This window comes from Castor canadensis, chromosome 11 (assembly GCF_047511655.1).
Source record: "Castor canadensis chromosome 11, mCasCan1.hap1v2, whole genome shotgun sequence".
NCBI lineage: Eukaryota > Metazoa > Chordata > Mammalia > Rodentia > Castoridae > Castor > Castor canadensis.
The window spans coordinates 85,835,988-85,863,589 of NC_133396.1; the positions used below are offsets into that span (position 1 = coordinate 85,835,988).

General features: G+C 41.4%; 1 protein-coding gene and 1 long non-coding RNA gene across 13 annotated transcripts in view; one reads left to right on the forward strand and one right to left on the reverse strand.

The window, feature by feature from the left end:
* The first annotated feature begins 946 nt into the window (after positions 1–946).
* On the forward strand, positions 947–27,225 carry LOC141413861 (uncharacterized). Of its 10 annotated transcripts, none has more exons than XR_012438816.1 (9): positions 1,687–5,536; positions 5,634–5,918; positions 7,058–13,862; positions 14,937–15,082; positions 15,939–16,030; positions 20,621–21,389; positions 23,482–23,748; positions 24,762–24,859; positions 25,249–27,225. It is a non-coding gene; the product is annotated as an uncharacterized lncRNA (long non-coding RNA). The 10 variants fall into 10 exon arrangements; XR_012438818.1 differs by lacking the exon at positions 24,762–24,859 and having other exon boundaries at positions 20,621–20,740; positions 21,279–21,389; XR_012438819.1 differs by lacking the exon at positions 24,762–24,859 and having other exon boundaries at positions 7,058–9,604; positions 12,744–13,862.
* Positions 19,440–27,602, reverse strand: part of Brinp2 (BMP/retinoic acid inducible neural specific 2) — a 94,914-nt gene continuing 86,751 nt past the window's right edge. For all 3 annotated transcript variants that reach the window (XM_074047394.1, XM_074047393.1, XM_074047395.1), the window contains exons 6-8: positions 25,279–25,515; positions 23,675–23,897; positions 19,440–21,702 (exon numbers count right to left, since the gene is read on the reverse strand). In XM_074047394.1, the coding sequence (XP_073903495.1) occupies positions 20,586–21,702; positions 23,675–23,897; positions 25,279–25,515 (1,577 nt within the window). In that variant the 3' untranslated portion in view covers positions 19,440–20,585. The remainder of the gene's footprint in view (positions 21,703–23,674; positions 23,898–25,278; positions 25,516–27,602) is intronic.

The window sequence follows — 27,602 nt, forward strand, 5'->3', positions numbered from 1 at the left end:
AGCTGTGCGGGAGGCTGAGATTGGGAGACTGAAGGTTCTAGGTCAGCCTGGGCAAAAGTTTGTGAGACCCCAGCTCAATAGAAAAAAAGCTGAGTGTGGTGGTGGGCACCTGTCATCCTAGCTACTTCATTCTATATTTTAAAATAGGAGGATCGTGATCCAGGCTGGCTTGGGCAAAAAAGCAAGACCTTATCTCTAAAACAGCAACCCCCCCAAATAAAAGGACTGAAGGTGTGGCTCAAGCAGTAGGGTGCCTGCCTTGTAAGTGCTAAGCCTTGAGTTAAAATCCCAGTACCACGCTCCCCGAAAAAGGGCAGTGTTCTCTATCTTTGTGTGCATGTTAGAATGTACGCAAAACAGACTTGATTTAATGAGGCTGGCCTGGCGAACTATTTTGTTTTTCATTCTCATTTATTGTTGATGTTTTCATTTACAATTAATATCATGAATTTTCATTGTGTCTATTGGGAATGTAATCATCCAAACTAGCCCCTTATGCTGTTAGCAGTGAAATCTGGTGTTTAGAGCATCTAAAGAAATTAATAGTTCAAATGTTAATGAACTAATTATGAAATTTAGAAAATTTGCATTTTCCCCCTGTCTCTTCTACACCCTTACTTCATCCAGGTAGTCCAAATCACTTGAAAACTGATACAAATACTTAATTTACAAGTATTTAATACCTGTGTCTCCTTGTTTAAATTGCTTGCCCGCCTCTTCTCCTCCCCCAGTCCACTGCCATCCCCACCACCTCCCTTTCCCCAAGAGAACCTAAATTAAGGAACTTTTGCTCTATTTGCAAAACTGTGAATGCAGGCCTAGCCCAGCAGATCTGATACTTGGTGTTTGTCCCCTGAGCATTCAAAGGGACATTTGCATATTTCCTGAGGAGGAGAGTCATAGAAAGCCACCAGTGTCAGCCACCACCGCCACCCTTCCGGGATAACTGGAGTGGAAGGACATGCCTCATTGTCTCTCTACTTCGGATTTATTTTGATACTGAGAAATGGGGGTGGAAGGGGAAAGTGTAGGGCAAAAGGAAGACAGATGAATGGTTAATGGAGGCTGAAGCAGCAGATTGAGAGAGACACACTCTCAATAGACAGACAGATGGATTGATAGATTAGAGTAGAGATGTAAATAGTATAGTTTACTTAAGCTGTTTAGAGTCTCTCCTTATCTATCCATCTATTTATCTATCTGTCTTAAGCAGGGACTGATGGGCAAACAGACAGATAGCATGAGTAGGATGGATAAGTGGCAAACCCAGGGCCTCCAGGCAGTGCAGAGGGGCCTTAGGAGGGAGAATAGATTACTGGCATTTCCCTGGAGAATTTCCTGCCCCTCCCATGCTCCAAATAAAAACAAGACCAACATCAGAACAGAGAAGGTTGCTCTGGCTTCAGAAAGCAGGCTCACCTGCTTTCCTGCTCCAGACCCCGCCTCTAATGACCTGCAGCTGTTCAATTCTCCCACCCCAAAAAATGGACAGCTGCCAATCTAAGAAGGAAGCTGAGAGAGCAGGGCCTAGTGCTAACATATATTTTTATCCCAAAGACGTGCTTTAAATTCCAGTCAGGCTTCCAGTCTTGCAACAACAACAGGGGAAAGGAAGAGAAGAAAAAAAGAGAAGGAAAGCTACCCGTGCTCCGGCTGCTCCTGAAAGCTGTCAGCTGTCAGGTCTGTTTAACTGACAACCTGGTCTCCAGAGCCAGGGAGCCCAGGAGGGGAGGGGAGGAGAGGTGAGGGCTGGCCTGGGGTGGAGGATGGTGCCTAGCTGCCACTCCATTATGTGGTGAGCTTCCCCCAGCTCCCCAGACTTGGTCTAGACTGTCAAGGGCAAGGCCCTGGGCTAATTGAGCAAGCCTGGGGGAGGGACAGAGCTTATGGTGGGGAATGTACACTGGTTCAGGAATCATCCATCCTGGGAATGAAGGAACCACAGGGTAGAAAGGCTGCTGTGCTGAAGAGAAGTCAGGTCACTGTCTCAGTTTCAGAACACCCTCCTCGGTTGGGAGATGCTCCTTATGGATAGGGATAGAAGGAAGGGGAGAAGGAAGGGGAGAAAAAGATGTTCAGAGGCTTGCAGAGTGAAGTCCAGGCACAGTGGTGCAGGGGAACCCCACCATTGGTCCCTGCTACACAGGATTTGAGCAGCAGCCTTGAGACTAGCTAGCAGCCACTGCAAGGGCCAGATGACCTCCCACACCCTTTCTCTCTCTCCCCTTTCCTCCTGCTGGTGTGGGATTCCTAAGTTTGAAATTCCCGTGACTCTCAAAACAATCTTGCAGGGAAATTATTATGTCAAGTAGCATAACAAGTGGGCTTGATTCTAGTTCCCACTACCTCACTGTGTGACTTGATACTCTAGTCCCTATTCCTTCCTCATGTGTGATCTTGGGCAAATCAGTCTTATCTCTAAAAGGGACATAAACTTAATTCCACACCTCAAATAGAATAGTTTATCTGGGAACATTTCATAAACTGTGGAGCCTAAAAGACATCCTTTCCTGATTTCCCACTGTGTCCGTGGCAGCCTCTAGAGCAAAGTCTTACACAGAGTAGGCACTCAAGAATCCTCACATAAATGAATAAGTAGGAATGTAGCAGAAAAAAAGTCACTACATTTTCTCCCAGAACATTTGGACCTTGCTACAGACTTACAGAGCTTGGGTTGGGATCTGGGAATCCATATTTATCTGCTGTTCAGGTAGCTCATGTCTTAAAGTTGGGAAAATTTGAGTTCTATGTGGAAAAATGGAGGGCTTATCCAAGTTTTGTGATGTATTTAAGGATAGGCACTGTATCATTGTTGAATCCCCAGCACACTGCACCATGCCAGACAAACTGATGCCTCAGGATGCAGTTTTACCTTGTGAGTGTCACCATCATCTTTTGGAGAGAAAGTGGGGAGATGGGGATTCAGTAATGAATATAGCATCATCACTACTTCCTAAACAAGGACACAGAAATCAACAAGACATTGCTAAAGTGTAGCCATGGACTGACAATGGGACACTATGTATAGAGGGAGAACATCATAAAACTAGAGTCTGGGTGGGACTAGTCTGAGGCAAGCTGGTCACAGAAGACACACAGTTCAAGGAGGCTTGTATAGTGCCTCCTTGGATTTTGCACTATAGGTTCCTGGTCTGCTTCATCCTGGGGTTTGCCCTGGAGCTAGGGGAAGTGGCAGGGAAAGCTTCCAGAATAAGCCATCAAGTCCAAAATGATGATTCAGAAGGAGTAGCTAGTGACTTCTAAAGGAGAAGGTCGTTTCAGGTAGAGGGGGCACATAACCAAAGCAGAGGAGCTAGAACCATTTTGGTGTGGATGAAGAATTACCCACATTTAGAGCTGGCAAGGGCATAAAATTAAAAGTGAAGAGTTGGGAGGCATGAAAGGAAGAAGGAATAGAGCAAGAAAGAGCTCCTTAGTTGTGTTAAAGACCTTGGAATTTGTCCAATTGGCTATGGGAAGCAGGAGGGAGACACAGGCAGCCTGCATCTCAAACAGAATATGCTGGTCAATCTCTAGATACTGTGGGATCTATTTCATACATATTGTGAGTCACAAAGGCAAGCTGCATGTGCACCTTTATATTTTCTAGTAGCCACATTAAAAAAAAGAAATATTAATAATGTATTTTATTTAAGGTAACATTCAAAATACAACTATCAAAATCATTTCCAAATATGGTCAACACTACATGCTATTAATGAGCTATTTTACATTTTTATTGTACTAAGTCTGCAAAATCCACTGTGTTATTTATGCTTGCAGCACTACTTAATCCATCTAGCTACATTTCAAGTGCTCAATGGCCACTTGTGGCTAACAGTTGCCATGTTGAACAGTTCAGGTCTAGAAGAGGGAATCCTGAGACTAAAAGCAGAAACAAGTTTTTACGAAGGTCAAAGGAAGGTAATAAATTTCTCATCCAGGTTATTGGTAATGAGAATGAAGAAAAGGGGACAGATTGTCAAGTGGCCAAGTTTTTCCTAGTTTCTTTGTTTTTGAAATCAGGATACAATATTTACTACCCTTGGTGATGTAAGGATTCTTTGAGATCACGTATAGATAGGCTGGCAGGAAATTTGTGTCATTCAGCATCATTCTCTTCACTGTCCAGGTTCTTTGCCCTCCTCAGGAATAAGAGTTAACATCCCATTAGGAGGAGGTGGTGAAATGGCACAGTACAAGGCACAAAGTGTGGGTATTAAAAGGACTCACTACATAATAGCTCTACCGCACCTGCCCAGGTGTCTCTCTTGATATCATGGCAGGTGAAGGGAAATGAGTACCTGACTGTCACGGGGAAGCTGGCAGCAGAGCGAAGGCAATCCAGGAGAGGCAGCAAAGCAGAATTGCTGACATTCCCGGCAGCAGCCACTCTGACTATCACAGCTAGCAGTTGGCAGCAGCTCCAGGTGATCGAGAACTGAACAGTTTAATTGTAGAAGCATGAACATCACGGAGTGCCAGGCTGGCATGGTTATGTGCAAGAATGATTCCCCAGAGCCCACATTCCTTGCTTTGGGTTGATGTGTCCCTGCTCTCTTGGGGAATGCCCCTACCTTCAGCCAAACCCCAGTGTGTAGATAGACAGCTTTTGTGTTTCTTGGAAGAAAAGTGCATTTCCAAGCAGATACAGGACACAGCTTTGCTGATAGAGTGGCTCAACTGAGAAGAGAAGCTGAGAGGACAGAGAGGAAGACAGGTCATTCTCTACTCCATGAAAAGCCTATGCAGGCTGTCCAAAGGAACTGTCTTATCTGCGTCAACTCCCTCTGATTACAAGGAAATTCTGCCTAGTCTCACCAAGGTGACTTTCAGAAGTATATTTGTTTATTTTCAAAATGATTATTCTGGATGGCTGAAATCACTGTGTAGGTGCTAAGAATCTAAAAATGTTACCAAGTAATTAGTGCCTAGGGCTGGTGAGAAGCACAGCACTGGTTCCCTTGGGTTCTGTCTGACTCACATTCATTTGCTCTCTCTGTATTAGTGTGAGCCAACTGCTGTAACAAACAACCCCAACATTCCTCAGGGATAATATAACAAATGGTCATTTGCATAACAGCACTGATGTAGGGGAGCAGTTACCCTGGACAACTACTCATTTCTACCAAGGACCCTTGTACCCTCCATATCATGGTTCTAACCTTGACTGACCTTCATTTCTAAGAGCCCTTTCCTGTCTTCTCCTAAGAGGGGAAAGAGGAAAACTACATGTGTGAGCATCTGTAGGATGAGTCTGGGAAGAGGTGGGCATCACTTCTGCCCAATTTCTTTGTCCAGAGCTCAGACACATGGCAGCACCTAACTTCAGGGGAGGCTGTCAAATATACATTAACTATGTGCCAAGGAGATAACAGGAGAATGCTGGTTGAAAATATAATCAGTCTTTGTCATAGTCAGCCTCTTATTTTCTTTTTCTCTATGATGAGACTAAGATAGACTTTTTGCACTCTGACTTGACCCTGGAGGCTTGAGAGTCAGGAGACTGCAGGAGAGGAGCAACATTAATTAGAAGGTAAGGCCCTAGAGTTACAAGATGATTATTCATCAGGGCAATGTCATGGTCAACTTACTATAATGCCAAACTAAATTTTTTCTCTCTTGTATTACAGACTGATTTCATCAATTTGCGTAGTCAGCAGAAGGGGCAATCAGAGTGCCAGGAGAGCAGACCACTAGACTAGTCTTCCTACCACAGCTGGTACCATGTTGTTAGCAATGGCCCCCACTTGCCAGCTAAGGATAGTGAGTCACTTAAAGTAGCACCACAGTGGAAGAAGGTTATATTTTTGCTTTAAAAAATCAAGCCTAAATATCCAGAAAAAGGAAAATTATCTGCGAAAATGTGTAAGGCACAGTGGACTACCGGAAGCACCATTGATGGGACAATAACAGAGGTGATCATTTTGTTAATTAGACTTTGTTGTTTTGACAAATACCCAAGAGAAATAATTTAAAGGAGAAAAGGTTTATTTTGGCTCACACTTCAGAGTTTTCAGTTCATAGCCCTTGACCTCATCACTTTAGGCCTGAGGCAAGGCTGGACATCATGGCAGCAGGGGTTGTGGTGGAGGAGACATGGCAGCCAGGAAGGAGAGAAAGACAGGCAGAAAGGGGCTAAGGCAAGTGATAGCCTTCAAAGATACCCCTCCACTGACCAACTTCCTGGAACAGACCCTACCTTCTTATAGTCTATTGACGAAGTTAGTGACCTCCTGATCCAATCATTCCTCAATAGTGCTACCAGATGGGAGCCAAGTCTTCAACACATGAACATTTTGAGGACACATTTCTTGTACAAACCACAACACTATACCCCTCATGTCCATCCCACAATGAAAAGTATATTTAGTCTATCTTAATAGTTCCAACATTGTTTAAAAATTCAAGTCCAGAGTCTTCTCTGAAATTCAATGCAAACTTTTAGCTGTGAGCCCCTGTGAAATTCAAGAACAATTTACCTACTCACAAGTAATCATTTCCATTCCAAAAGGAAGGAGTAATGGCATATATAGTAGATATTGGGCAAAAACAAGACTGCAATCCAGCAGGGCAAACATTAAATCCTATAACTGCATGTCTAGCAGGCTCAGACTTAATCATTAAAGTAGTAGAGTTTCAGAAGGATTGAGTTCGCAGCTTCAGTAAGTGTCTATACCAAGTACGGGGCCATAATAGAAAAGGAATAGGGCATTGAGACTTGGAATGGGACTATCTGAGTAAAGGAACTTTGATTGAATAGACCTTCGAAAGTACCCTTCATGCTCCTCTCTGCATTCTTAGAAGATAGTAGTACTCACCTTGCTTAAAGATAGTTCAGAAACTTGAAACAAGTCATGCACTGTGTAGCCAATGCTTGTCTCCTTCAGAATCTTCCCCTACTTCCTCTCCAGGCAAGTAATCCAAAGAAGATCAAATCCCAGTACAACCACACTAGATATATATTTAGTTTCCTGTGGAAGGAGACAGACTGTACACCAAGGAATTTGCAAGGCATGGCTAACATTTATTACTAATGATTAATATTGTATTGCAGCTCGTAGCATATGCATGGAACCAAATTCTGGGACAGTGGATCAGGAAGAGCAGAACTCAAGTTTGGATGATAAAGAATTTATCTGTGGGAGTAGTATCCTTTTTATATGAGCTGACACTTTGACCAGTACTCAGAAAATGATACTAATAAGTTGCTAGAGAGGATCTTAGAAACTTCAAAAAGCAAAGCCCTATATTTTGTGAAGTAGAAGGGCCAGGACTTCCACGGAGGATGGTGAAGGAAAAATCAAAAGATTGAAAGATGTTGGTATCCTAGAGAGCATATACTCTGTCAGGCTGGACCCTCCCCCAGCTAAATACGTTCTATGGCAAGGCCTGAAGGACATACCAAGTATCAATGCAATAAGGAATGCACTGGTAAGAATGGGATCAGCTCATCATGGCTATTCTTTTTAGGCCAAGGCTGATGGTAGGAGAGGAGGGCAAAACAGAGCTGGGTTTCCTAATAGCAATGAGACTGATCAGTTTCCTCAAACAGTGGTGGTACAGATAATGGCCCTCTACTCTTAGAACCAAGGAAGTTGCAATTGTTGTAATGAAGCGAGCTATCACAATTTGTGGAAAACTCAAGTGGCTCTTAGGTTGGGCTGCATAGGTAGCAGCTCACCTTCAAAGAACTATAAAGGTATTAATGGAATTTGGTGTTTCTAGAGGCAAGTTAGATTAGCAATCAAATGGGTATTGTTTATTTTATACAAAGAAAGGATCTCAAGGATGCAGGGAAAGAAGTCTAAATCCTCTCAAATTAAAATTCATGTCTCTTGCCAAGTTTTAGACTAAGAACACTACAGGAAGAAAGAGACACTAGTTCCAAATGAAAAGAAATTCTGCAACTCCACAGTAATTGCATTAAGTAGAAATTCCTCCAGCTCTTTACTCAAGGGACTGCATTTGAGAAAAGCAGCACCCAGACTTTTTAATGATTGTTGGACATTGATCAGAATTGGCATTTATACCCAATAGGGAACCCAATATCCACAATGCCCTTCCATTAGAGTAGAGCTATGTGGGTCCAGGAAATAAATGAAATCTTGGAATCCTAGGTCTGGATCGCAATGGATCTACTGAGCTCATCCTACCTGGTAGTCATTGGCTGGTTTAATTGAAATAGATATTGGAGAAAAATTTTAAATCAATTCCTTATCAATGTAATAGAGAAACCCAAGTGGAAATTTTTGAATCGGTGCTCCTACTCAAGCTAAGATAGCAAATAACAGTGTGGCAACCTGAGAAAATGGTAGAGATTAGTGCTAATTATAAAAATGTGAAGAAAGCAAGGGTGATGGAACATATCAAATCCCCATTCCGTTCACCAGATTGACTGCTGCAAAAATAGAATGAATCACAACTGAATGAATCACTACTGCAAAGTTAATCAAGTAGTGGCCCTAATTGTAGCTGCTATAACAGATGTGATTTCACTAAAACTGATTAATTATAGACTCCAGCACATTCTAAGTGACCACTGATTTGGTGAGTGAATTCTTTTCCATCCCTATCAGAAAGGAGGAAAAGAAGCAGTTCATATTTATGTGAGATGGACAAGAGTGGACAAGTTATGTTAACATTCCAATCCTCTGTCACAACATTGCTAAAAGGGAGTCAGCATGTCCAGTATTCCACAGAACATCATATTGGTCCATTGCATTGACAATGTCATGCTAATCAGATTATGTTAGCAATAAATGGCAAGTATATTGGAAGTCTTGGCAAAGTGCATGTGTTCCATGACAATTAAGGCTGCGAACTCCCAGCACACTAATGAACTTCACAAGGATCTGATGTACTGGAGCATTCTAGGACATCCTTTCCAACTGAAATGTCATAGGATTACATCTTCCACCTCCCACTACTAATAAAGTAGCACAGAAATGATCATCTCTTCAGGTTTTGGGAGCAGCATATTCTGTATTAGGGAATACTACTCTAACTCATTTGCTAGATAACACAAAAAAACTGGAAGCTTTGAGTAGTGCCAAGAAAAGGAAAGAATTTAATAGAAAGACCAGGCTGTGGTAAAAGTAGACTTAACACTTGAGGCATGTAACCTAGGAGAAACTATACTACTAAAGGTATCTGTGATAGGAAAAGGTAGTGTATAAAGTTATGGAAAGCTCAACAGATGAATCACAATGTAGACCAGTAGGCTTCTAAGGAAAGTCTATGCCATCAACAAAAGAGACTGATACTCCAGCAGAAAGCAGCTCCTAATGTACTACTGGGCCTTAGTAAATACAAAGTTTCTGACTATGAGACACAAAAGGACCTTATAGCCAGAGTTACCCATTATTTGCTGAGTTAGATAAAAACTGCCCAGTCCTGAGGTGGTGCCATCCCTGTAGAAGTCAGTTCATTTTGTTTGTTTGATTTGAGACAGGGTGATGCTGTATTGCCCAAGCTGGCTTTGAACTCATGATCCTCTTGCCTCAGCCTCCCAAGCACTGGGATTGCAGACCTATATCAGCAAGTCTGGTTTTGCACCAATCAATTCTAAGAGAATAGACACAAGAAGAGCTTGAGGATACAGGTAAGTTAAATAAGCAGGTGACTCAGAACTCCATGCCATCCATCACTGATGAACTAACATCTCTTCCACAGCTCACACCTATGCTTAATGAAAGAGACTTTGTATCTAACTAACAGAGAAGTGAAAAGGCCATGCTTTATTTATAGGATGATTCTGATGGATGGTGATAAGGAAAAATCCTCTTAATGGTCAGAGGTCTTATGCAGGATACAACTGGTTATCAACTTTGTGTAGAAAGAGCGGTGGCCTGAGATAAAAATATACATGAACACATGGGCACTGGTTAATGGCTTTGTTGGTTGGTTAAGGACCCAAAAGAAAAAAGAGTCAAAGATTATATGATGGGAACAATCACCTGAATATGCTCACCACTGTAGATTTATCCTAGTAACTAACCCACTTTATGAGCCAGCATCCCCCATGTGAGGGAACTCAAGAACATCTTTTCAGCTCCAGACAAGGTCATCACTCTCCTCTCTTTATCTTGCTTACCATGGGAGTGAAGGAACATTCAGGATAACCAGACATACAGCTCTGGAGACTAACATCAGCACATTAAGAAATAAGCAGACTCAAGGCCACTATCTGATCCAAAGACATACCTCTCTGCATGTACCTCTAGAAGCCCAAACTCCTGCACTTTCTTTTAAAAACCTGCCCTCCACTCTTGGGAGTAGGACTGCAGCTTTTGAAACAGCAGCTCATTTTGCCTGGCAAATTTAATAAACCTTTACTTTCTTTTCTTCAAACCCTGCTCTCATTATTTGTGAATTGGCATTGAGTCCAAGAAACTGAATCTTTGGTGTCACTCAGAGACAAAGGGGTCTGGGAAAGAGGCATGTAAATGTGAATATGTTAGAATCACCCATTAATACCTACCAGAGAGTATAAAACACCTAGACAGAATGATTTGGTTAGCTGATGAAAGCCTATCTCTTTTACTGGTCACCTTAGTATAAGGACCAAAGAGTCACCATAAGCGAGTAGAAAGGTTATGTTTAGGTTGCCATATATTTAAGACTGATCCAGTCACTGCTGCTGCACAGGGTACTTGGAAATAGCTAAGAACATTGGAGATGGGCTAAAAACTTTGAAAAGGCACCCTGTCTTATTGATTACTCTCATTCTTTCACTATATTAGCTTTTGGATAGTTTTGCATGTGCCCATAGACAGTGTTGGGAGTGGTATATTTTTGTATAAGCTAATGTGACTCTGCAGTAATTTTCTCAGATGCTTCTGAGTAAAACTATAAGAAAGGATTCCTCCTATCCATATTTTGTCAGTAAGAGCAAGAATACATTAGCTGAAGAAGGGACATTACAAATGAAAGGGACAGCAAAACTATATATGTTTGAAGATCATATGATTTTGAATATAGAAAATTATAATGAACACACACACAAACCTAATGAACACAAACTAGTAACAAGTTCATCAAAGTTACAGGATATAAAATCAATACATAAAAACAATTATAATTCTATACACAAATAATGAACAATTCAAAAATAAAATTAAAGGCATGATTTCATTCATAATAGCATCAAAATAAGAAAATATTCAAGAATAAATTTCACAAAAGTGAAAGACTTGTTTACTGAAAGCTATATAACATCATTGAGAAATTAAAAGAAATAAATGGCAAACCATTCTATGTTCATGGATCACAAGGCTTAATATTGTTAGGATATCAATAGTTCCCAAATAGGTCTACAGATTCAAAAAAATTATATCAAATCCCAGCTCTTCTTTTTGCAGAAATTGATTAACTGAACCTAAAATTCATATCGAAGTGCAAAGTACTCAGAATAGTGAAAATATCTTAACAACAAAAACAAAGTTGAAGGATATACACTTCTTGATTTCAAATTTTACTACAAAGTTACAACAATAAAGAGTGTTATACTGCTATAAAGATAGAAATACAAGTCAAGTGAGTGATACTGAGAGTCCAGAAATCAAGCCATACATTTACTTTTGATCACTTTTGATACTTGTGCTAAGACAATTCCATGGGGAAAAATAGACTTTTCAACAAATGGTATGGGACAGCTGGTTACCAACATGCAAAACAGTGAAGTTAAACTATCTCACACTGTACACAAAATTAGCTCTAAATAAATAAGATGCTTGCAATTAAGAGCTAAAATTATTAAGCTCCTAGAAGAAACTAGGTGTAAATTTTTGTTACCTTGGATTTGGCAATACCTTTTTTGATCTGACACCAAAAACATAAGTAAGAACAACAACAAAAAACCACAGGTAGATAGATTAGATTTCATCAAAATTTAAAACTTTTGTACTCTAAAGAGCATTGTCAAGAAAATGAAAAAAAAAAAAACAAGATTCATTTAGTGGGAGAAAATATTTGTAAATCATATATCTAATAAGGGAATTGTATACAGAATATATAAAGAAAGCTTGCAACTCAATAATAAAAAGACACATTTCCATTTTAAAAATGGGCAAAAAAATTGAATTGACATTTCTTCAAAGAAGAAATACAAATGGCCAATAAGCATATGAGAACGTGCTCAATATTATTAGTTGTTAGGGGAATGCAAATAAAACCCACTTTGAGATACTCCTTTATATCCACCAGGATGGCTAGAATCAAAGGTAAATAATAACATATTTTGGGCAGGATATGCTGGTGAGAATGTAAAATGGTGCAGCTGTTTTGAAAAACAGCCTGACAGTTCCTCAAAATGTTAAATATAGAGTTACCATAGTACCCAGCAATTCCATTTTAAGTAGACTCAAGAAAATTGAGAACATGTCCACACAAAAACGTACACAATCTTCATTACAGCATTATTCATTAATAGCCAAAAATGAAAACAGCCCAAGTATATCCATAATCTGATGGATTATACTGTATCCATTCAATAGAATATTATTCAACCATAAAGAGGAGTGACATTCTGGTGTATGCTACAACATGGATGAACCTTGAAAACATTATGCTAAGTGAAACCAGCAGACAGAAAAGGCCATGTTTTATATGATTACATTTGCATGCAATGTTCAGAATAGGCAAATCCATACAGACAGAAAATAACACAGAGGTTGCCTAGGGTTGGGGATTGAACTGGAATGGTGACTGTCTACTAATGTGTGATGGTTAATCTTTATTAGCAACATGATTTGGTTGAGAAGCTTCTGGGAGATTAGTAAAGCCCACTTCTGGGTGTGTCTCTGAGGGATTTTCCAGAAAGGATTACCTAAGTGAGGAAGACCTGCCCTGAATGTGGGTAAGTGCTACCCAAAAGACTGGGGACCTAGATGGAATGAAAGAGGAAGAAGGTGGAAGCCAGGCATCCTCTCTCTCTCTCTGCTTCTTGGCCACCATGAGGTGAGCTTCTTTGCTCCACCATGACCTCCCAATCCCATGAAACTCTGCAACTGTGAGCCAAAATATAGCTTTCCTTTCTTAAGTTGTTTCATCACAGTGACAAAAAATCTGATTAACACTGAATGGACATAGGATTTCTTTCATGGGTGAAAGAGTTAGAAAGTAGAGATCTATGCACATCCTTTCCTGGATAAAATGACTGAATTGTACCCTGTGTAAAGTGTGAACTCTATGATATATAAATCATATATAAATAAAGCTGTTTTATTCAAAGAATGAAGTGAGGGCATTGGTTCAGAGGCTAAATGTAGAATGAAAGCATTCAGCTGTCTTATCACCACAACTACGAATATGTGCAGAGACATATGCTGCTCCCACAGCCTAGCACTTTCCTCCCTGCCTTGGTGCCTATCCACATCTTATCCTTCTAATATAACTGGAATATAAACTCTGCCATCCTTGTGTCTGTATCTAAAAACCTTATGGCACTACTGCACCCTGGTTCCCCATCAAATAATTCAACCAGGAATTGACTGCAATTTGGTACTTGCTAAAAGTGCACTTAAGATGCACTATTTGAAGAACAGTCTAATGGGCGTGTTAACTAGCCATTCTCTTAGGTACTCCAAGCTCTATCACTATAATAAGTTATATCATCAGAGAAATGTTCCTGGGCCACATGACCCAGCTGGGCACAGGCATCTCAGAGATGAGTTATGTTGTGATTTTATATACTCCGCTTTTATAGATAGCCTATGTGAGAAAAATCCATTTAAATGGTTTCTGTGTCTTCTGAAAAACTGTGATAGAAGCCCTTTTCCATTATATTATCCAATGACTCTTATTTAAGGATCCAGATGATAAATTCCTCTCTGTTTCCAGGAAGAAGTTTGCTTCAGCAGGTAAGTAAAATGTGTCTTTCCTTCTCTTCCCTTCCCCTCTCTTTTAACCCAAACATAGTTGTTATCTAATGCAATAGTAACAACCCGAGCTTACTGAGCATGTGCTATGAGCCTGTGCTTTATATGCTTCATCTCGATTGATCATCAAACATCCTATGAGGTACACATATATTGTCCTTCATTTATAGATGTGCAAGCTGAAGTCGAAAGAGATTAAATGACATATGCAGCCCCTCACACCTTGTAAGTGGCAGAGCAGGAATTGAATCACAGCAGCTTTACTCCAGAAAGCATGAAAGTCCACCTTCTGCTTTCATGTAGCTGTGGAAACCCACCCCCAAGTTTTATTTTCTAAGTCATCTGCAGACCTTTTGAATTAAGGATGTGTACATACTAAATCCATGTTGGCTTTATTTTCCACAGCTCCTAGCTGAAAATGCCCAATAAATAATTTTGATTGATTCATTCTTCCAAGTTCTAAGATCCTTGGAAGAATGGCCCTTCATAAATCCTGGTGGTTGTTTCTATTAGTGATGCAAGGGTGGTAATTGCACAGGCTGCAGGAGAGAAGGACAGAACTGAAAACAAAAATAATTCATTTCATTTCTTAGATGAGGTGTCTAGGGGGTTCACAAGGTGCAGTCTACAGTCTGGGGCCTCTGGGTGTTTGCACATTGCTATTGTGGATTTAATCATCTCGTCTGATGTATGTTTCTGTAGAGTGACAGGTACTCCCTGTCCCTCTTCTGAGCAGATTTCCTCAGAAATCTGCTTGAGAGCAAAAAGTCTTTTCTCAGCCAGCATGATTCAGCCAGTCCATGGGACTGCTTATCTATAAATGCACATTCATAAGCAAGCCAGCTTGGAGACCTTAGAATTTTTATTTAGTTCAATTTCCTTTCTTTTCTCTTGTCCTTTTTTTCTTCACATCATTGGTGTATATATAGGTCAGACATCTTGTTTCTAAATGGTAGAGAAATTAAAGGTCAGTAGAGCACCAAGATTTTCATCAGCAAGATCCCTACCTTAAAGCCAGATGTCGTTGACCTTTTGATTTGTTGGCTCTGGTTTTAGAGTCCTGAGTATTGTAGGAAGATAAGAGACATGCTTCATAAGAGCTTTCTCCTCAAAGTGTGGTTCCTGGATCAGCAACATTGCCTGGGAGCTTGTTAGGAATGCAGGAATTCCTACCCCCTGGCTTCATGAATAGGAATCTGCAGGTGAGTTAAAGTCACTCACTGCACCCTTGATGTGTAGAGACATCTCATCTACTAAATAGACCTTCTGTGTAAGTCTCTTTGGTGTTCCTTGGCAAATAACAAGGTGCTGATATGGTACTCAGGAGTCAGAAAGGAGGGCACTGACCAGACATAGTGTGTGCTTTCAGTGGGACACTGCTGTTGTTGCTCTTTTCTGCTCTCTGAGATGGGATCCAATGTTTTTATGCCATGAACTCTCCCCCACACTCAGATATAAATATCTGGAGACCTAAGGCATTGCTATTATAATTATTAAAGGTTCACAACAAATATCATTAGAATTTCTTCCTGGGAGTGTTTTGTATTCTTTCTGTGCTCCCTCAATACTCTACACCTCCACTAGAAAATGTACCATTCCTATTTGTTTAATCTTCCCACCTCACCCCTATACACATCACCTTGTATAGCACCTCAGAAACATATTTCATAGAGTTTCGAATATTCTGCACTTAGTCTAGTGCTTAGCACTTCATACATGCTGTAAGGAAGGAAGAAAGGGAGGGAGGAGGAAATGAGATTGTATTTTAGGGACACATGTATTCTGAAAGAGAATATAGAGCAAAAGTATGCAGGGAGGTGAATGCTCACAAAGGGAGAGGAAAGAAATTTTTTATGAAGGTAAAGATGAAGTGATTGGGTTATATATTATAAAGAATTAAGGTCACTTAAATGGTAAGTATGGATCCACCATGCAAATCCAGATCTGTCTGATCATATAACCTACACAGTGTCTTATGCCACACTGCTTTTAACATGGAAGGATAACAGTAGAGGGACCCTAAGTACTTAGGTAGGAATCCAATTCTCTCTTCCATAGGGGAGCAAATTGAGGCCAAGAGAAGTAGAATGACTTACATACAATCACCGAGCTGGCTGGTAACAGAACCAGAAGGAGAAGCCAGAAGACAGGTGTGTGTTTAGTATCATGAAATTAGCTAAAATTTCCAACATATCCTTCCTCCTTAACTTTCCTAATTCCTGTGTGAAAGAGAAGGAAGCTATGCCAGTAGCACAGGCCAGTTTTGTGTCTTGGGTAAGGACACTCCTTTGGTCCTCATTTTCTGTACTCTACTGTGGGGAAGGAGGAAGGACTCTTAAGATATATCAGTCTCACTTCATTACTCTCCTTGGCCATTGCCCCAGATCTAGGCCTAAGTGACCACATAGGCCAAAGGCCATTCAATGCTGGTGGTACCCAGATACCTCTAGCTTTCACAAGGAAGGTGTTTTACAGAAATTCTCAAACTGATGTTTTATTGAAGCTACCAAGAAATTAGAGGCAGGGTATTGTAATTAAAAAACAGTGAGATGATAGGGCCATCAGGAGACCATCAAGTTGATGGCACTGTCTGTAGTCTAGATGGAGACATGTCTACTCTGTGCTTAAAGCATCTCAGAAGGGGCACGTCCCTTTTTTTCTTTCACCTGTTATAGTAGCTGATTATTTTTGTTAGAACCAATCACAGGGAAAGATGTTAAGATGCTCTCATCTCTTAGTAGCCTTTTTTTCCTTCCTGGAAAATGTTTCCCCTTCTCTATTCCCACCCCTCCAAGAGACCCAAAACAGGGTCGCTCTCTGAACCCCCAGGACTCTGATGTCATTTATTTCCAAAGAGAGGTAGAGAAGGAACCAGATGAGACTGCTGTCCCTAACTCTGCTGATAATACAACTTCCGTCAAGCTCTACAATCTCTCAAACTTTTAGATCTTTTTCTTCATGTCAGAAATTAGACTTGACGACCTCTAAAAACTTTCCAGCTCCAAAAAATATTCTTTATTTTGCCTATGGGTTAATTTGCAAGACTTATTTCTTTCAAAGGGTGTTTAAGTTTTCACACAGAATATAATGGCAAAAAAAAAAATGCCTCCAAAATGCAGAACAGACCTACTTGGTGAAATCATGGACTGGATGATTTGGGGCAGGACATCGTGTAGGCACAATATACTATCAACTCTCAAGGCAGCTTTCCCTCTCATGACAACTATTTTCATGTTTTTGAAAAGAAGCCACGAAATGGATCTGAATTATTTGTGATATTCAATATTGAAAGTGGTTTTCATTTATGTTTTTTGCCTTATGATGTATGAATATGCTTGCACAACATAGCCTTATATTATTAGTAGCAGGTATTAAATATATTATTCAGTATTAGAGGTATTAGTCTCAAGCTTAGGGCAGATTAGCACTTGATATGTTAGTTCTTTGGGGTTACAATTAAGGCTCAAATACTTGGTCGTTTTATCTAGTGCATGGTAGTAACTGAATTGTGATTTAGCTTTTAATTCCACAGTGAGTTCTTCAACACTGACAATCCAGTACTAATTAATGACAATTTTTTATTTGAAACTGTGTCTGAGAATAAGTGCCTTATGTCTTTTGATTATTACACACTTTACAGGTGAAAATTTCAATTGTGGGAAGACTTCTCTTATCATAGAATTTCTCAGGATAGTTTTCTGAGAAACTCTATGCTGAACTAATGATCTCAAGCCTTCAAAAAACCTCTTAAGCGACCCTGGCCATTCATTACTCCCCCATTTATTTCATCTGTCTTCTAGAAGCAAAGTCTTTGGTCTGCTGCTTTGACCCAGTCTTTTCTACCCCAGGCATCTGATCACTGTTCCAAAACAGATGAGTCAGACATCCATCAGTGATGAGTTAGCAAAATATAAACATTTCTAGTCCTATAATTAATAATGCTCACTTAGGCTTTCTATCAATGTTACTTGCACTTGAGATCAAAAGGACACTCCTAAACATTTACTAATGTGAAGTAGTACTTTCAAATAGAATTGATACACCCACCTTCATAGTTTAAACCTTCAAGTAGGCAAGAAACAGAAATCTCTGTAGCTGGATGCATATATTCTTTGAACCATAACATATTTTACCATCATCTTCCCAGAACCCTCCCAAGATATCTCTCATCTCAGAAATAAAAAGCAGTGTGCTTACTCATAACTCTATAGGTGTATTTCCCCCATCTCAGTCTAGTTTCTGGTTCAGAGCCAGATGGCTGAGGTTTTCTTCTCTCAGCACAACTGTCCCAGGTGAGGCATGAGCACCCATGTACTGACTCAGTTCCCACTGGGTCAGTCACATTCACATCACTGAGACTCCACACTGCTAGCTTTGTGCACAATACATTCTCAATTGCTGTCTCCCCACTCTGAATACTGCTGTGCGTGACAGTTGACAATTTGTCACATAAGAAGTGTGCCTGTAATTCAGGAGGGAATATTTCTGTCCACCCACTCTTTCAGCACATAGACACGCGTGCGAAAACCAGACTCTAGTGTCTGCCTTATACCTCTCAAAACCTATCATCAGAAAATATCAAAGCCTTTCTACCCTTAACAACCCCCTTCCTACCCAACACTCCCTGTGGTACATCTCAATGTTCCCACTGATGAAGATGTCATCTCGTGGTTCCATCTCCCCCAGGTGAGAAGCTTGGAATAAACCCCACAAAGCAGACAGGGACTTGAACTAGATATAGTCAGCAATAGCTATTTCCCCCCCTCAACCATCCCATCACTCTGGATTTCCACCCTAGAAACCTCTAGAGGAGTTATGAAGAAATTCCCCAGGCTTTTTATCTACCAAGGATTTTATGTTATTGTAGGTCAAAAAATGGTATAATAATTAAATGAAATATTAAATTCTTCTATATGCAACAGTATACATTGAAGACTCTTGGGCAGATAGTCATAACTATCTTCTCATTGGCTCTCATTTTATTTTCTACCAATTGAGATGAACCACAGTTATGGAATGAGATAATAAGTATTTATGTGGTGACTTTCTCCTGAACAAAACTAGGGTTGTTATGCCTATGTACTGTATGGGGACATGTGGAACATAGATTCTAAATGCTGTGTTAGCAAGTGATTCTCATAACACTAAGAGGAGGTACTAAGAGGGGAAGAATGCATTGTTCTGTGTAACCTGTGTCAAAACTCCTTTTTAGGGTAGAAAAGTGGTGGAAACCAATGCCACATTTGCATCTTTGTCAATTTCCTCAAGGGGTGATCTCAGATGATAAGACATAGAGTATGAAATTCTCCTGATATCCACAGCAGTACTGACAAAGAAGAGCCCACTTAGCAGGCATTTGCCAGCACAAGGGCTGAAATTTCATTGTGAGTAGGAACTTTCAAACTACTACCCAATAGTGAGAAGTCCTGCTTATAGGACCTGTGTTAGTCCTCACGTTTGGAGGAGTAAGGAGGGACAGGCCTAGTGAGATAACACTCTGGGAGAGTTCAGCCCCACTGCATTTAATCTGTGTCTATCAGTCTGTTTGGTTTCTCTCTCTCTCTCTCTCTCTCTCTCTCTCTCTCTCTCTCTCTCTCTCTCTCTCACACACACACACACACACACACACACACACACGCACACATACTTTACACCCAAGTCAACACAACCATATCCCTCACCTATGGATACACCTTTGTCACACACATGACAATTTAAAAATAATCTGGGCAACTAAAGGAACTATACTCTTTCTTTCACTTTTCTCTCTCATTTTTCCCCTAAAAAGGGCCTTTTAAAAATATATTAAATCAGGTAAATGTTTTACTCAGATGTTCATATGGCTGGAGCAGATTGACAAGGAAAACAATCACAAAATAAATATTTTAGTTTTTTTTTTTTAAAAAAAGAAACATTTCCCTATACATTGTCTCTCTCTAGCTGGATGGTGCTGCTTTCTTAGAACAGGTTTTGTGGGAAGAGGAGCTCTGGATGGACCATGAGAGGTACTTGGAATAAGCCAAGACCCTCAAACTGGGGAGGCTGAGGAAGCAGGGACTGGTGGGAGGGAGAAGTTCAAGCAGAGCAAGGAGGCTGCTGTTTGCCCTTAGCGTTGGTTCCTCTGTTCCATGTCTTGCACTTCCTAAGGGAGCAGCTCTGGGAGCAGTTACAGAAAGGCCTCCAGATCACAGAGGAGGCAGCATACAAAACGTAAGAACCAAGGTCAGGAGTCACAAAACAACATTTTAAGAAATCTAATTAAAAAGAATACAAAAGTGACTCCACAAAGAGGGAAGAACTCCCACCCTCCCATTGTCCCCTCTTTCTTTCTTGGATGACAAGAATCACTTTGAACGATTTTTGTTTGTTTCATGATTTGGCTGGTTCTTTGCCTTTAGCTTTTCCTGGCTTCCTTTCTTCAGCTGCATTCAATTTAGAAAGCACCAACTTTACAGATCCAAGGCTGCCAAATTGTCACCTCCCTGTGAGTGCAAGTGTATGTGTAAGTGTATGCATATGTGCACGTGCACAGTGGCTGTTTCTTTCTCTCTTGCCTGCTTCAGTCCAAGGGCATTCAGGTCCCATCTCCTGGGTGCTGAAAGTCTCATGGGAGGACCCTTTTGGCACTAAGGTAAGGGCTTAGATAATCTTTGCACCCTGGATATGTAGATCCCCTCCCTGCCTAGTACTGGAGCAGGTCCCCTGTTAGCTACAGAGTTTGCCTGTCTCATATTCCACAGGATTTGGCAGCTTGGAATTGAAGGCCCTCAGGGAGGATTGGATCCTGCCCACCTCATTATTGGCCAGCTTGAGTCGATGCCGAAGCAAACAGGAGAAAAGATCAAGGCGGACTTTACCAGGTGGAGAGAGCTGGTTTACCCGGTCCCTAAGCTCAATGAGCTGCAAGAGAGCAGAGTCCTGGGAACCTTGAGTATATGGATAGTCCAACTGGAGAATTAAGTCCCGGATTGCATCAGGGTCAAAGGGCAGGCTATAGCCAAAGACTTGTAAGGTATTGATTTTCATATAGCCCAAATTCTTGGAGGGGTCAGTCATCTCCAGTGGCTCGTAGTAGATTGTCTCATTGGAGCTATCATCCAGGGACTTGATTCGGCTCCGTAGGTAAACATGGACAGTCTCAAAGAATGTCTTCCACCTGTTCCCCAAGGTTAGAGTCCAGTTTTGGCACTGGGCAGCTGCATCCACGTTAGTCCTTTCCCAGTCCGGGAAGTTCCCCTCGTTCACAGGCATGAACCAGCTCTCAGAGTGGCTGCCCCCAAAGGGGTTCACATAGATGGCCATGACAGGCTCCAGGGTGCTGTTTTTAGTGAGGCAGATCTGCAAGGATAAGGCCAGCATCACGTGCACTAGCCCAGGCTTATACTTGTTGCTTTTCAGGGTGAGCAGCATGCGCTTCCTCCAGGAAGGGTCAAACCAACTCCCCAGACGCATGTCATTGCTGATAAAGATGGAGTGCACCTCAATGCGACTATCTCGCTTCTGCAGCAGGTACTTCAACTCCAGGTCCTGCAGGTCTGTTTCCAGCCCAAGAAAGTTCTCCAGGGACTCAGCCACCTCTGGCCGGCATAGCCCCTGGGCCAGCACATAGCCGGGGTTGCAGCTCCCACAGCGTGTGCTATTGTCTGAAGCGCAGTGGGCACAGGCAGGCCCTTCACCCAAGGCACATGGAATGGGGCCCTGGCAGGAGGATTGGTCATATGGGCAGGTGCAGCTGTGGCTCTGTTCCAGGAAAGTGCCAGGGAAGGTGCTCTCTCCACAGTAGAGGAGGGACTGAATTCGGTTCCACCAATAGGACAAGGATCTAGGGGAGGATACATGAAAATGGAGCAGAAGTCAAAGAAAGCTACACACCACCATCCTCCTAAGAGTAGCAGGACAATGACTAATAGGCAGCAAAGGCATTGATGAAGATCAAAGCCTCATATTCTTTAAATGATAGAAATCCTACTGTTCCATTTTGGACTGATTGGGTAAAGCCTGGAGTTCTTTGTCTGGTGGATCAGGCCAGAAATATCTGACAGCAGACTTGTACTAGAAACAGCTAGACTCTTTTCTCCAAATACTATTGCATTCCCTTTTTTAAAAAAATAGAAGATTTAGGCCAGGCATGGTGGTTTACACCCACACTCCCAGCTATTTGGGAGGCAAAGATTAGGAGGATCATGGTTTGAGGCCAGCCCAGGCAAAAGTTAGCAAGACTCCTTCTCAATCTATAAACTGGGAGTGGTGGTACACACCTGTGATTCCAGTTATGTAGGAGGCCACAGACAGGAGGATCACGGTCTGAGGCCAGCCCTGGGCAAAAATGTAAGACCCTACATTAAAAAAATAACGGAGGCAAAAAAGGGCTGAGGTATGGCTCAAGTGCCTAGCAAGCACAGGGCCCTGAGTTCAAATTATAGTACCACAAAAAAAAGAAGGCTCTACAACATCTCTAGTATTATCTGGTACTAAATCTAGGTTTTCAGCATTCTTTATAAGATGGCTGTTCAAACATTCCAAATATTTGCTAAGTTCATTAGCATTTCAAGTTCTCTTATCTTTTTACTCTTTCTGCTGCTATCATTCGTCTACCAAAACTTGGAATTTTCCATAGCATACTCTCCTAAAATTTTGATTTCAGCTTTTATGCAGCCTCCTGGAAGAAGTCTTTCCTGATGTTTATTTAAAAAGAACCACTCCCCTCCTTACCACATCATCTTGTTTTTCTTTAATCCATGACAATTATCACTATCTAAAATTATTGTGTTTGTTTATCACTTACTTATTTATGGACTGCTTCCCTGGAAATTTCATGAGAGCAAGGACACTGCATTATTGGCTAACATATTCTCAGGGATCAATATTGTTTCTGCTGTGCAGTAGACACTTAGTAATTAGTTGCTGGAAAAAAATGAGCCCCTCAAAAACTCTTATTGTCCAGTCTTCCCCACTCATGCTTACCTGTACCTCAGTTAGAGTCACACCTCTGAGTTGCTGTGAAGGTAGCTCCACTTGCCTGGAATACTATCTTGCCTGTGTGTACCAGCCCATTTCCATCACTTTTTATGAACTGATCAAAACTTCTTCCTCCGAGGAGGCTTTCATCTCTGGGTTTTTCTTCTTGGAGACTATCTCTTTGATTTACGTTCTGTTGTCATCAGTTTAAGTGACTGCCATATAGTTATAATTTTCTAGATTTTATGTTTTTGGATGCTTCTTAAATCTTTCCTAGTCAATATTATACATTATAGTTAAATAGTAAGGCATGGAATATGGACTTAGTAAAAACTTATTGAATGAATGAGTAGAAGCCTATGACAATACAGCCCCACTCTAATGTAGAAGGCATGCGTTTCTGCTTTCTTACATCCTATGATGACTCGGAGCTGAGTCACTTTTTTGAAATAATTCATTGTGTGTATTTCTTATCATATGCAATTGGTGTACGAGCTTTAATGCCACCCCTTTCTTTCCTAGAAGACTTATTAAAATGGAAAGGAATAAGTGAGCATTAGAGTATTATTAGAATAGTATATGGCTCCACCATAATTTATATACAAGTAATATTAGGCTCTTTATTTTTTCTTTCTTACTTCAGACAAAACTCGTAATTGAAAATGACATATGTGAGCAGGTCAAGATCATGGGACTCAAAAAAAATGTCTGTGGCTGTTGATACTCCCTGATCTTCTGTGTTAGACAGAGGACCCCCACCACCACCACCACCAGCAGCAGCTATTGCTCAGAACCAGGGAGGTTCTGGGCTCTGGCTCTAGAGCCGGGGTGCTCACCTTTCCTTGGGCAGACGGAAGTGAGGCTGCCGATGGCAGCGTTTGCAGAGGTTGAAGAGCCGGCGGACAATCCGGTGAGTCTTCTTGAATAGTACTTTCAAGCTGGCTCCCAGCTGCTGGTAGCGGTGCTGAAGACTAGTGTCCATGGCCCAGAACTGGGAGACGGCTGTGGAGTTCAGGAACCGGTCGTCAGGCAGCCTTTTCAGCAGGGCCTGGAATTCTTCTGTGGGCAAGAATACAGAAACTGAGCAGAGGGGCAGGCTACAGAGCTCTGGGAGGCAGGTTGGTGTCCCCTAGAGCAGGGGCCCTTCAAAGTCGCTGCACAAGGAAGGAGGCTTTATATCTACTGTCTTTTTTTGTGAATAGCTTTATTGAGAAACAGTTAATACACTATAAAATGTGGCTTCAGGATTTTTTCCATCCTTTCTTCAGGATGACTCCGAGTTTTAAAACAAATCTCTGTCACCACATGAAGGGTTAGAGGTCCTGCTCTTGCTAACAGCCTTGGGATGTACCTCTTTTCCCCTTTACACCTTCTTATAAGTCACCCACAACACTTTCTGAGGCCAATCTTTTTCAATAATACCAGGACACCCTGATGAAAGAGATGAGAATGTGCAGAGACAGGCATATGTGGGAAACCAGCTTAGACATCTCTTTAAAAATATTTCAGACTCTGAGAGCAGCCTCCCTCTCTCTCTGGTTTTCTAAGATGTTCTTCTCACTAGCTCTTGATCAGATATCCATTCTTTCCTGTGCTATCTAGAAGCAATGTTCTTTCTGGTTCCAAGCTCCAAGTCTGAGTTCTCAGAGTTTCCTGAGCACATTATATTTTTCTGAACTCCAACTCAGGTCTCAGTCCTCTTCTCTGCTTTTTACTTGGTCCCTACAACACCAAGTCTCCAGGTGGAGGTCCACATAGCTCTTATTTGCTCATTAGCAGTAACTCAGTGGTAAAAGACTGAAATCATGTTCTAGAACATATCCCATCACCATTAGCCCAAAACATGGGTTGGAGACTTGGAATGTAGTATTCTTCTTAACTATTTCCATTCAACCAATTATTATCACTTTTTCTCTTTCACAGATGAGGACACCAACACCAAGGCATTGAGGCACTGCATGACTTTACCCAAGGAATAGGGTCAGGATGCAAAACCAATTCCTTAGAATCTAGGTCCCAAGGTAACATTGACATTAATTATAACAGCAGCTCACAATAACTAGCTTCCACTGGGGGGCACTTAGAACCATTCTACACACTTCATTTATTCAATAAATACTTATTGTGCACCTTATATGCAAGCATTGTTCTAGGCACTGCAGAATCGGTATTGAGCAAAACATACAAGATCTATGCTCTCAATGGTATTTATCTTTGCTTATTAAGTCCTTAATAGACTTCTGAGATTCATATCATGCCAATTTACATAAAGGAAAAACAAATCACTTGATACTCTGGGTGAGTGATATAATCTGCTTAAGGTCATATAGATAATAAGTGGCTGAGTTTGGATTCAAGCTGAATTCCCTATGTTCTTGTTTTGCACCTCATAGCTACTTCTCTTTGGCAGGAAGGAATTCTGGGCCAGTTGGTTGCTCACCTGACTCCTCAAACTGCCGGTTGTGAGTGGCCCAGGAATCCTGGATCTGAAGCAAGCTGTCTTCCATAGCCTGGATGTCAGCATCAGGACAATTGCATTCTGGGAAAGTGGAGCTGCACTTGCACCAGCAGTCATTCTCCTTGCAAACCAGCTCACCCTCAGAGCTACATGTGATGTAACTGAGTGCTGCAGCCACAAAACGCTCACGCAGGTACTCAGGCAGCAGCACCTGCAGGCCTGGGGAAAGGATGTATCAAGAAATTGCTGGGTAGAACCAGGGGGACTCACTTTCCCATACCCAAGGCTGCAGAAACCCCAGCTGGGATTTTGCTGACTTGTGTGTCCTGGGCTCAAGAATGGTCACCCTAGGGCCTGATCCTGCTGAGCTGGTTGGGAGAGGGGGGCTCTGCATGACAGATGGGGGAGGATCTGAAATTGCAGACGAGAAAGATCAAAGCCCAAGGCTTAGCTGAACCCCTCACATCAGCCAAATTGAGAGAGTACGCATATCATAAGAACAGGCGTATTGGGTACACATCAGCATTTCTAGGAGAAAAACAAGATGTTTCAGATAAAAGAAGGGCTTACAGCCCTCATGGGAGAGGAAGCAAGGCTTGGTGGGCTTGCTCTGCCTCCAATAGTCATCCCCTGTTTCTAGCTTAACTGAGATTAGCAGTAGGCATGCTAGGACATTACTGAATGCTGACTGTCTGAGTCTCCCATCCAAGCCCTGATGACAGATGAGGTTGTACTAGTTAGAAGGTAGGGATAGGAATTGTGGCAGTATGCCAAGTACTTTATATATGTATAAAGTACATATATATACATGTATATATATACATATATATAATTCTAAGTAACCCTTGTGGTCATACTGAGGTTCTTAAATGTGAGGAAATACAAACCTAAAGACCACAATGACTTGCCCAAATCACAGCACTAGTAGAATTTCTTGGTGCAGACCTTGTCCTTAACCCGCAAGGTTATGTTGTATCACTGAGAATGGCTGCCCCATCTCAATATGATTGCACTCTTAAAGATACTTGAAAGTAGGATGGTGGTCAATGCCCTGAGATCAATGAGGCCTGAGTAGATATGAATGGCTCTCCATGCTCTTTCCTAGTTGGCTTCCTAGGATCATGGATAGAATGCCTTAAATTATTCCAAGTTTCAGTTTTCTCATCCGTCTATAATGGTTATCAGTTTACCAGCAGCAGTACATACTCCTAGTTGGCTTCGAGCCACTCAAAGGTGGCTGTTGGAAGTTTACCAAAAGACAAATGAAGAATAGACATGACTTTGGATGCAGTATGGACTGTTTTCAAGGTCAGACCTGCAGGAAGTTCCCCAATATGGAAATTGTGAGACTTTGTGCCAGAATAGTGAAGAATAGAAGGAACTCTGAATATGATAAGCTCCCCTTTCCTCAAAAGTATGCTAGCTCTTTATTTCCACACCCTTGACCTTCTCTTCAGCAGGAAATCATGGAGCCCAAAGTGTGTATCCAGTCTCGGCACACCTCATACCATAACTTAAAATTGTGAGCAGCAGCAGATGTTTTTTGTTCTTGTAGTCCACCTCCTATTCTAAACTGCTTAAAAATTTTTTTCTTGGCTTTATACCCATCATGGCACTTGAGCAGTACTCCTCACATACCCTATCCACAGGTTTACTTTCAACACTCACCCTTTCCAAGTGCTTTCCTTCCATACCCCATCCTCACCAGAACATTTCCCAATGCTATAAAATAAGTGCCCCAAGCAATGTCTGCGTGAGTGATGGGCTATAAAATTAAATGGCATAAACTATTCCAAATGAACCTCCAGACATTTTTAACTTCACTCATTGCTAATTTCCAGAAACTCAGCCTATCCAGGAACATAAGGGAAGAGAGATGCTAATTGTATTAGGTAGCTCTAAATAAAAGTCTTTTACTCTTCTTTATTATATATTTCTTGATTCCTAAAGCATTGCTGGATTGCATCTGGCTCAGATTGCCTGGAATTTGTAACCGTAGATCCTGGGTGAGAGCTATTGATTTTGTAATGCTGGGACAATAATATCTTAAACAGAGTCCAGTTCAGTTAAGCTTTAAGAAAAATGAACTTTTCCTACCAAATAACCCTTCCCCCAGCTGTGAAAGAGATAGCAGGAGATGTGCCCCTATTATCTCCCAGCCTTCAGACCTCATACAATTCCCTTTCCTTTCTCTTTCCATAGTTTGCTTCTTCTGTCTGTAGTCAAATGGATCCTGTTCCTCTCAAGCTCTTCTTCTGGCTTTGAGTCTCCCAGGAAAGACCACTAACAAACAGCAGAAAGCAAGG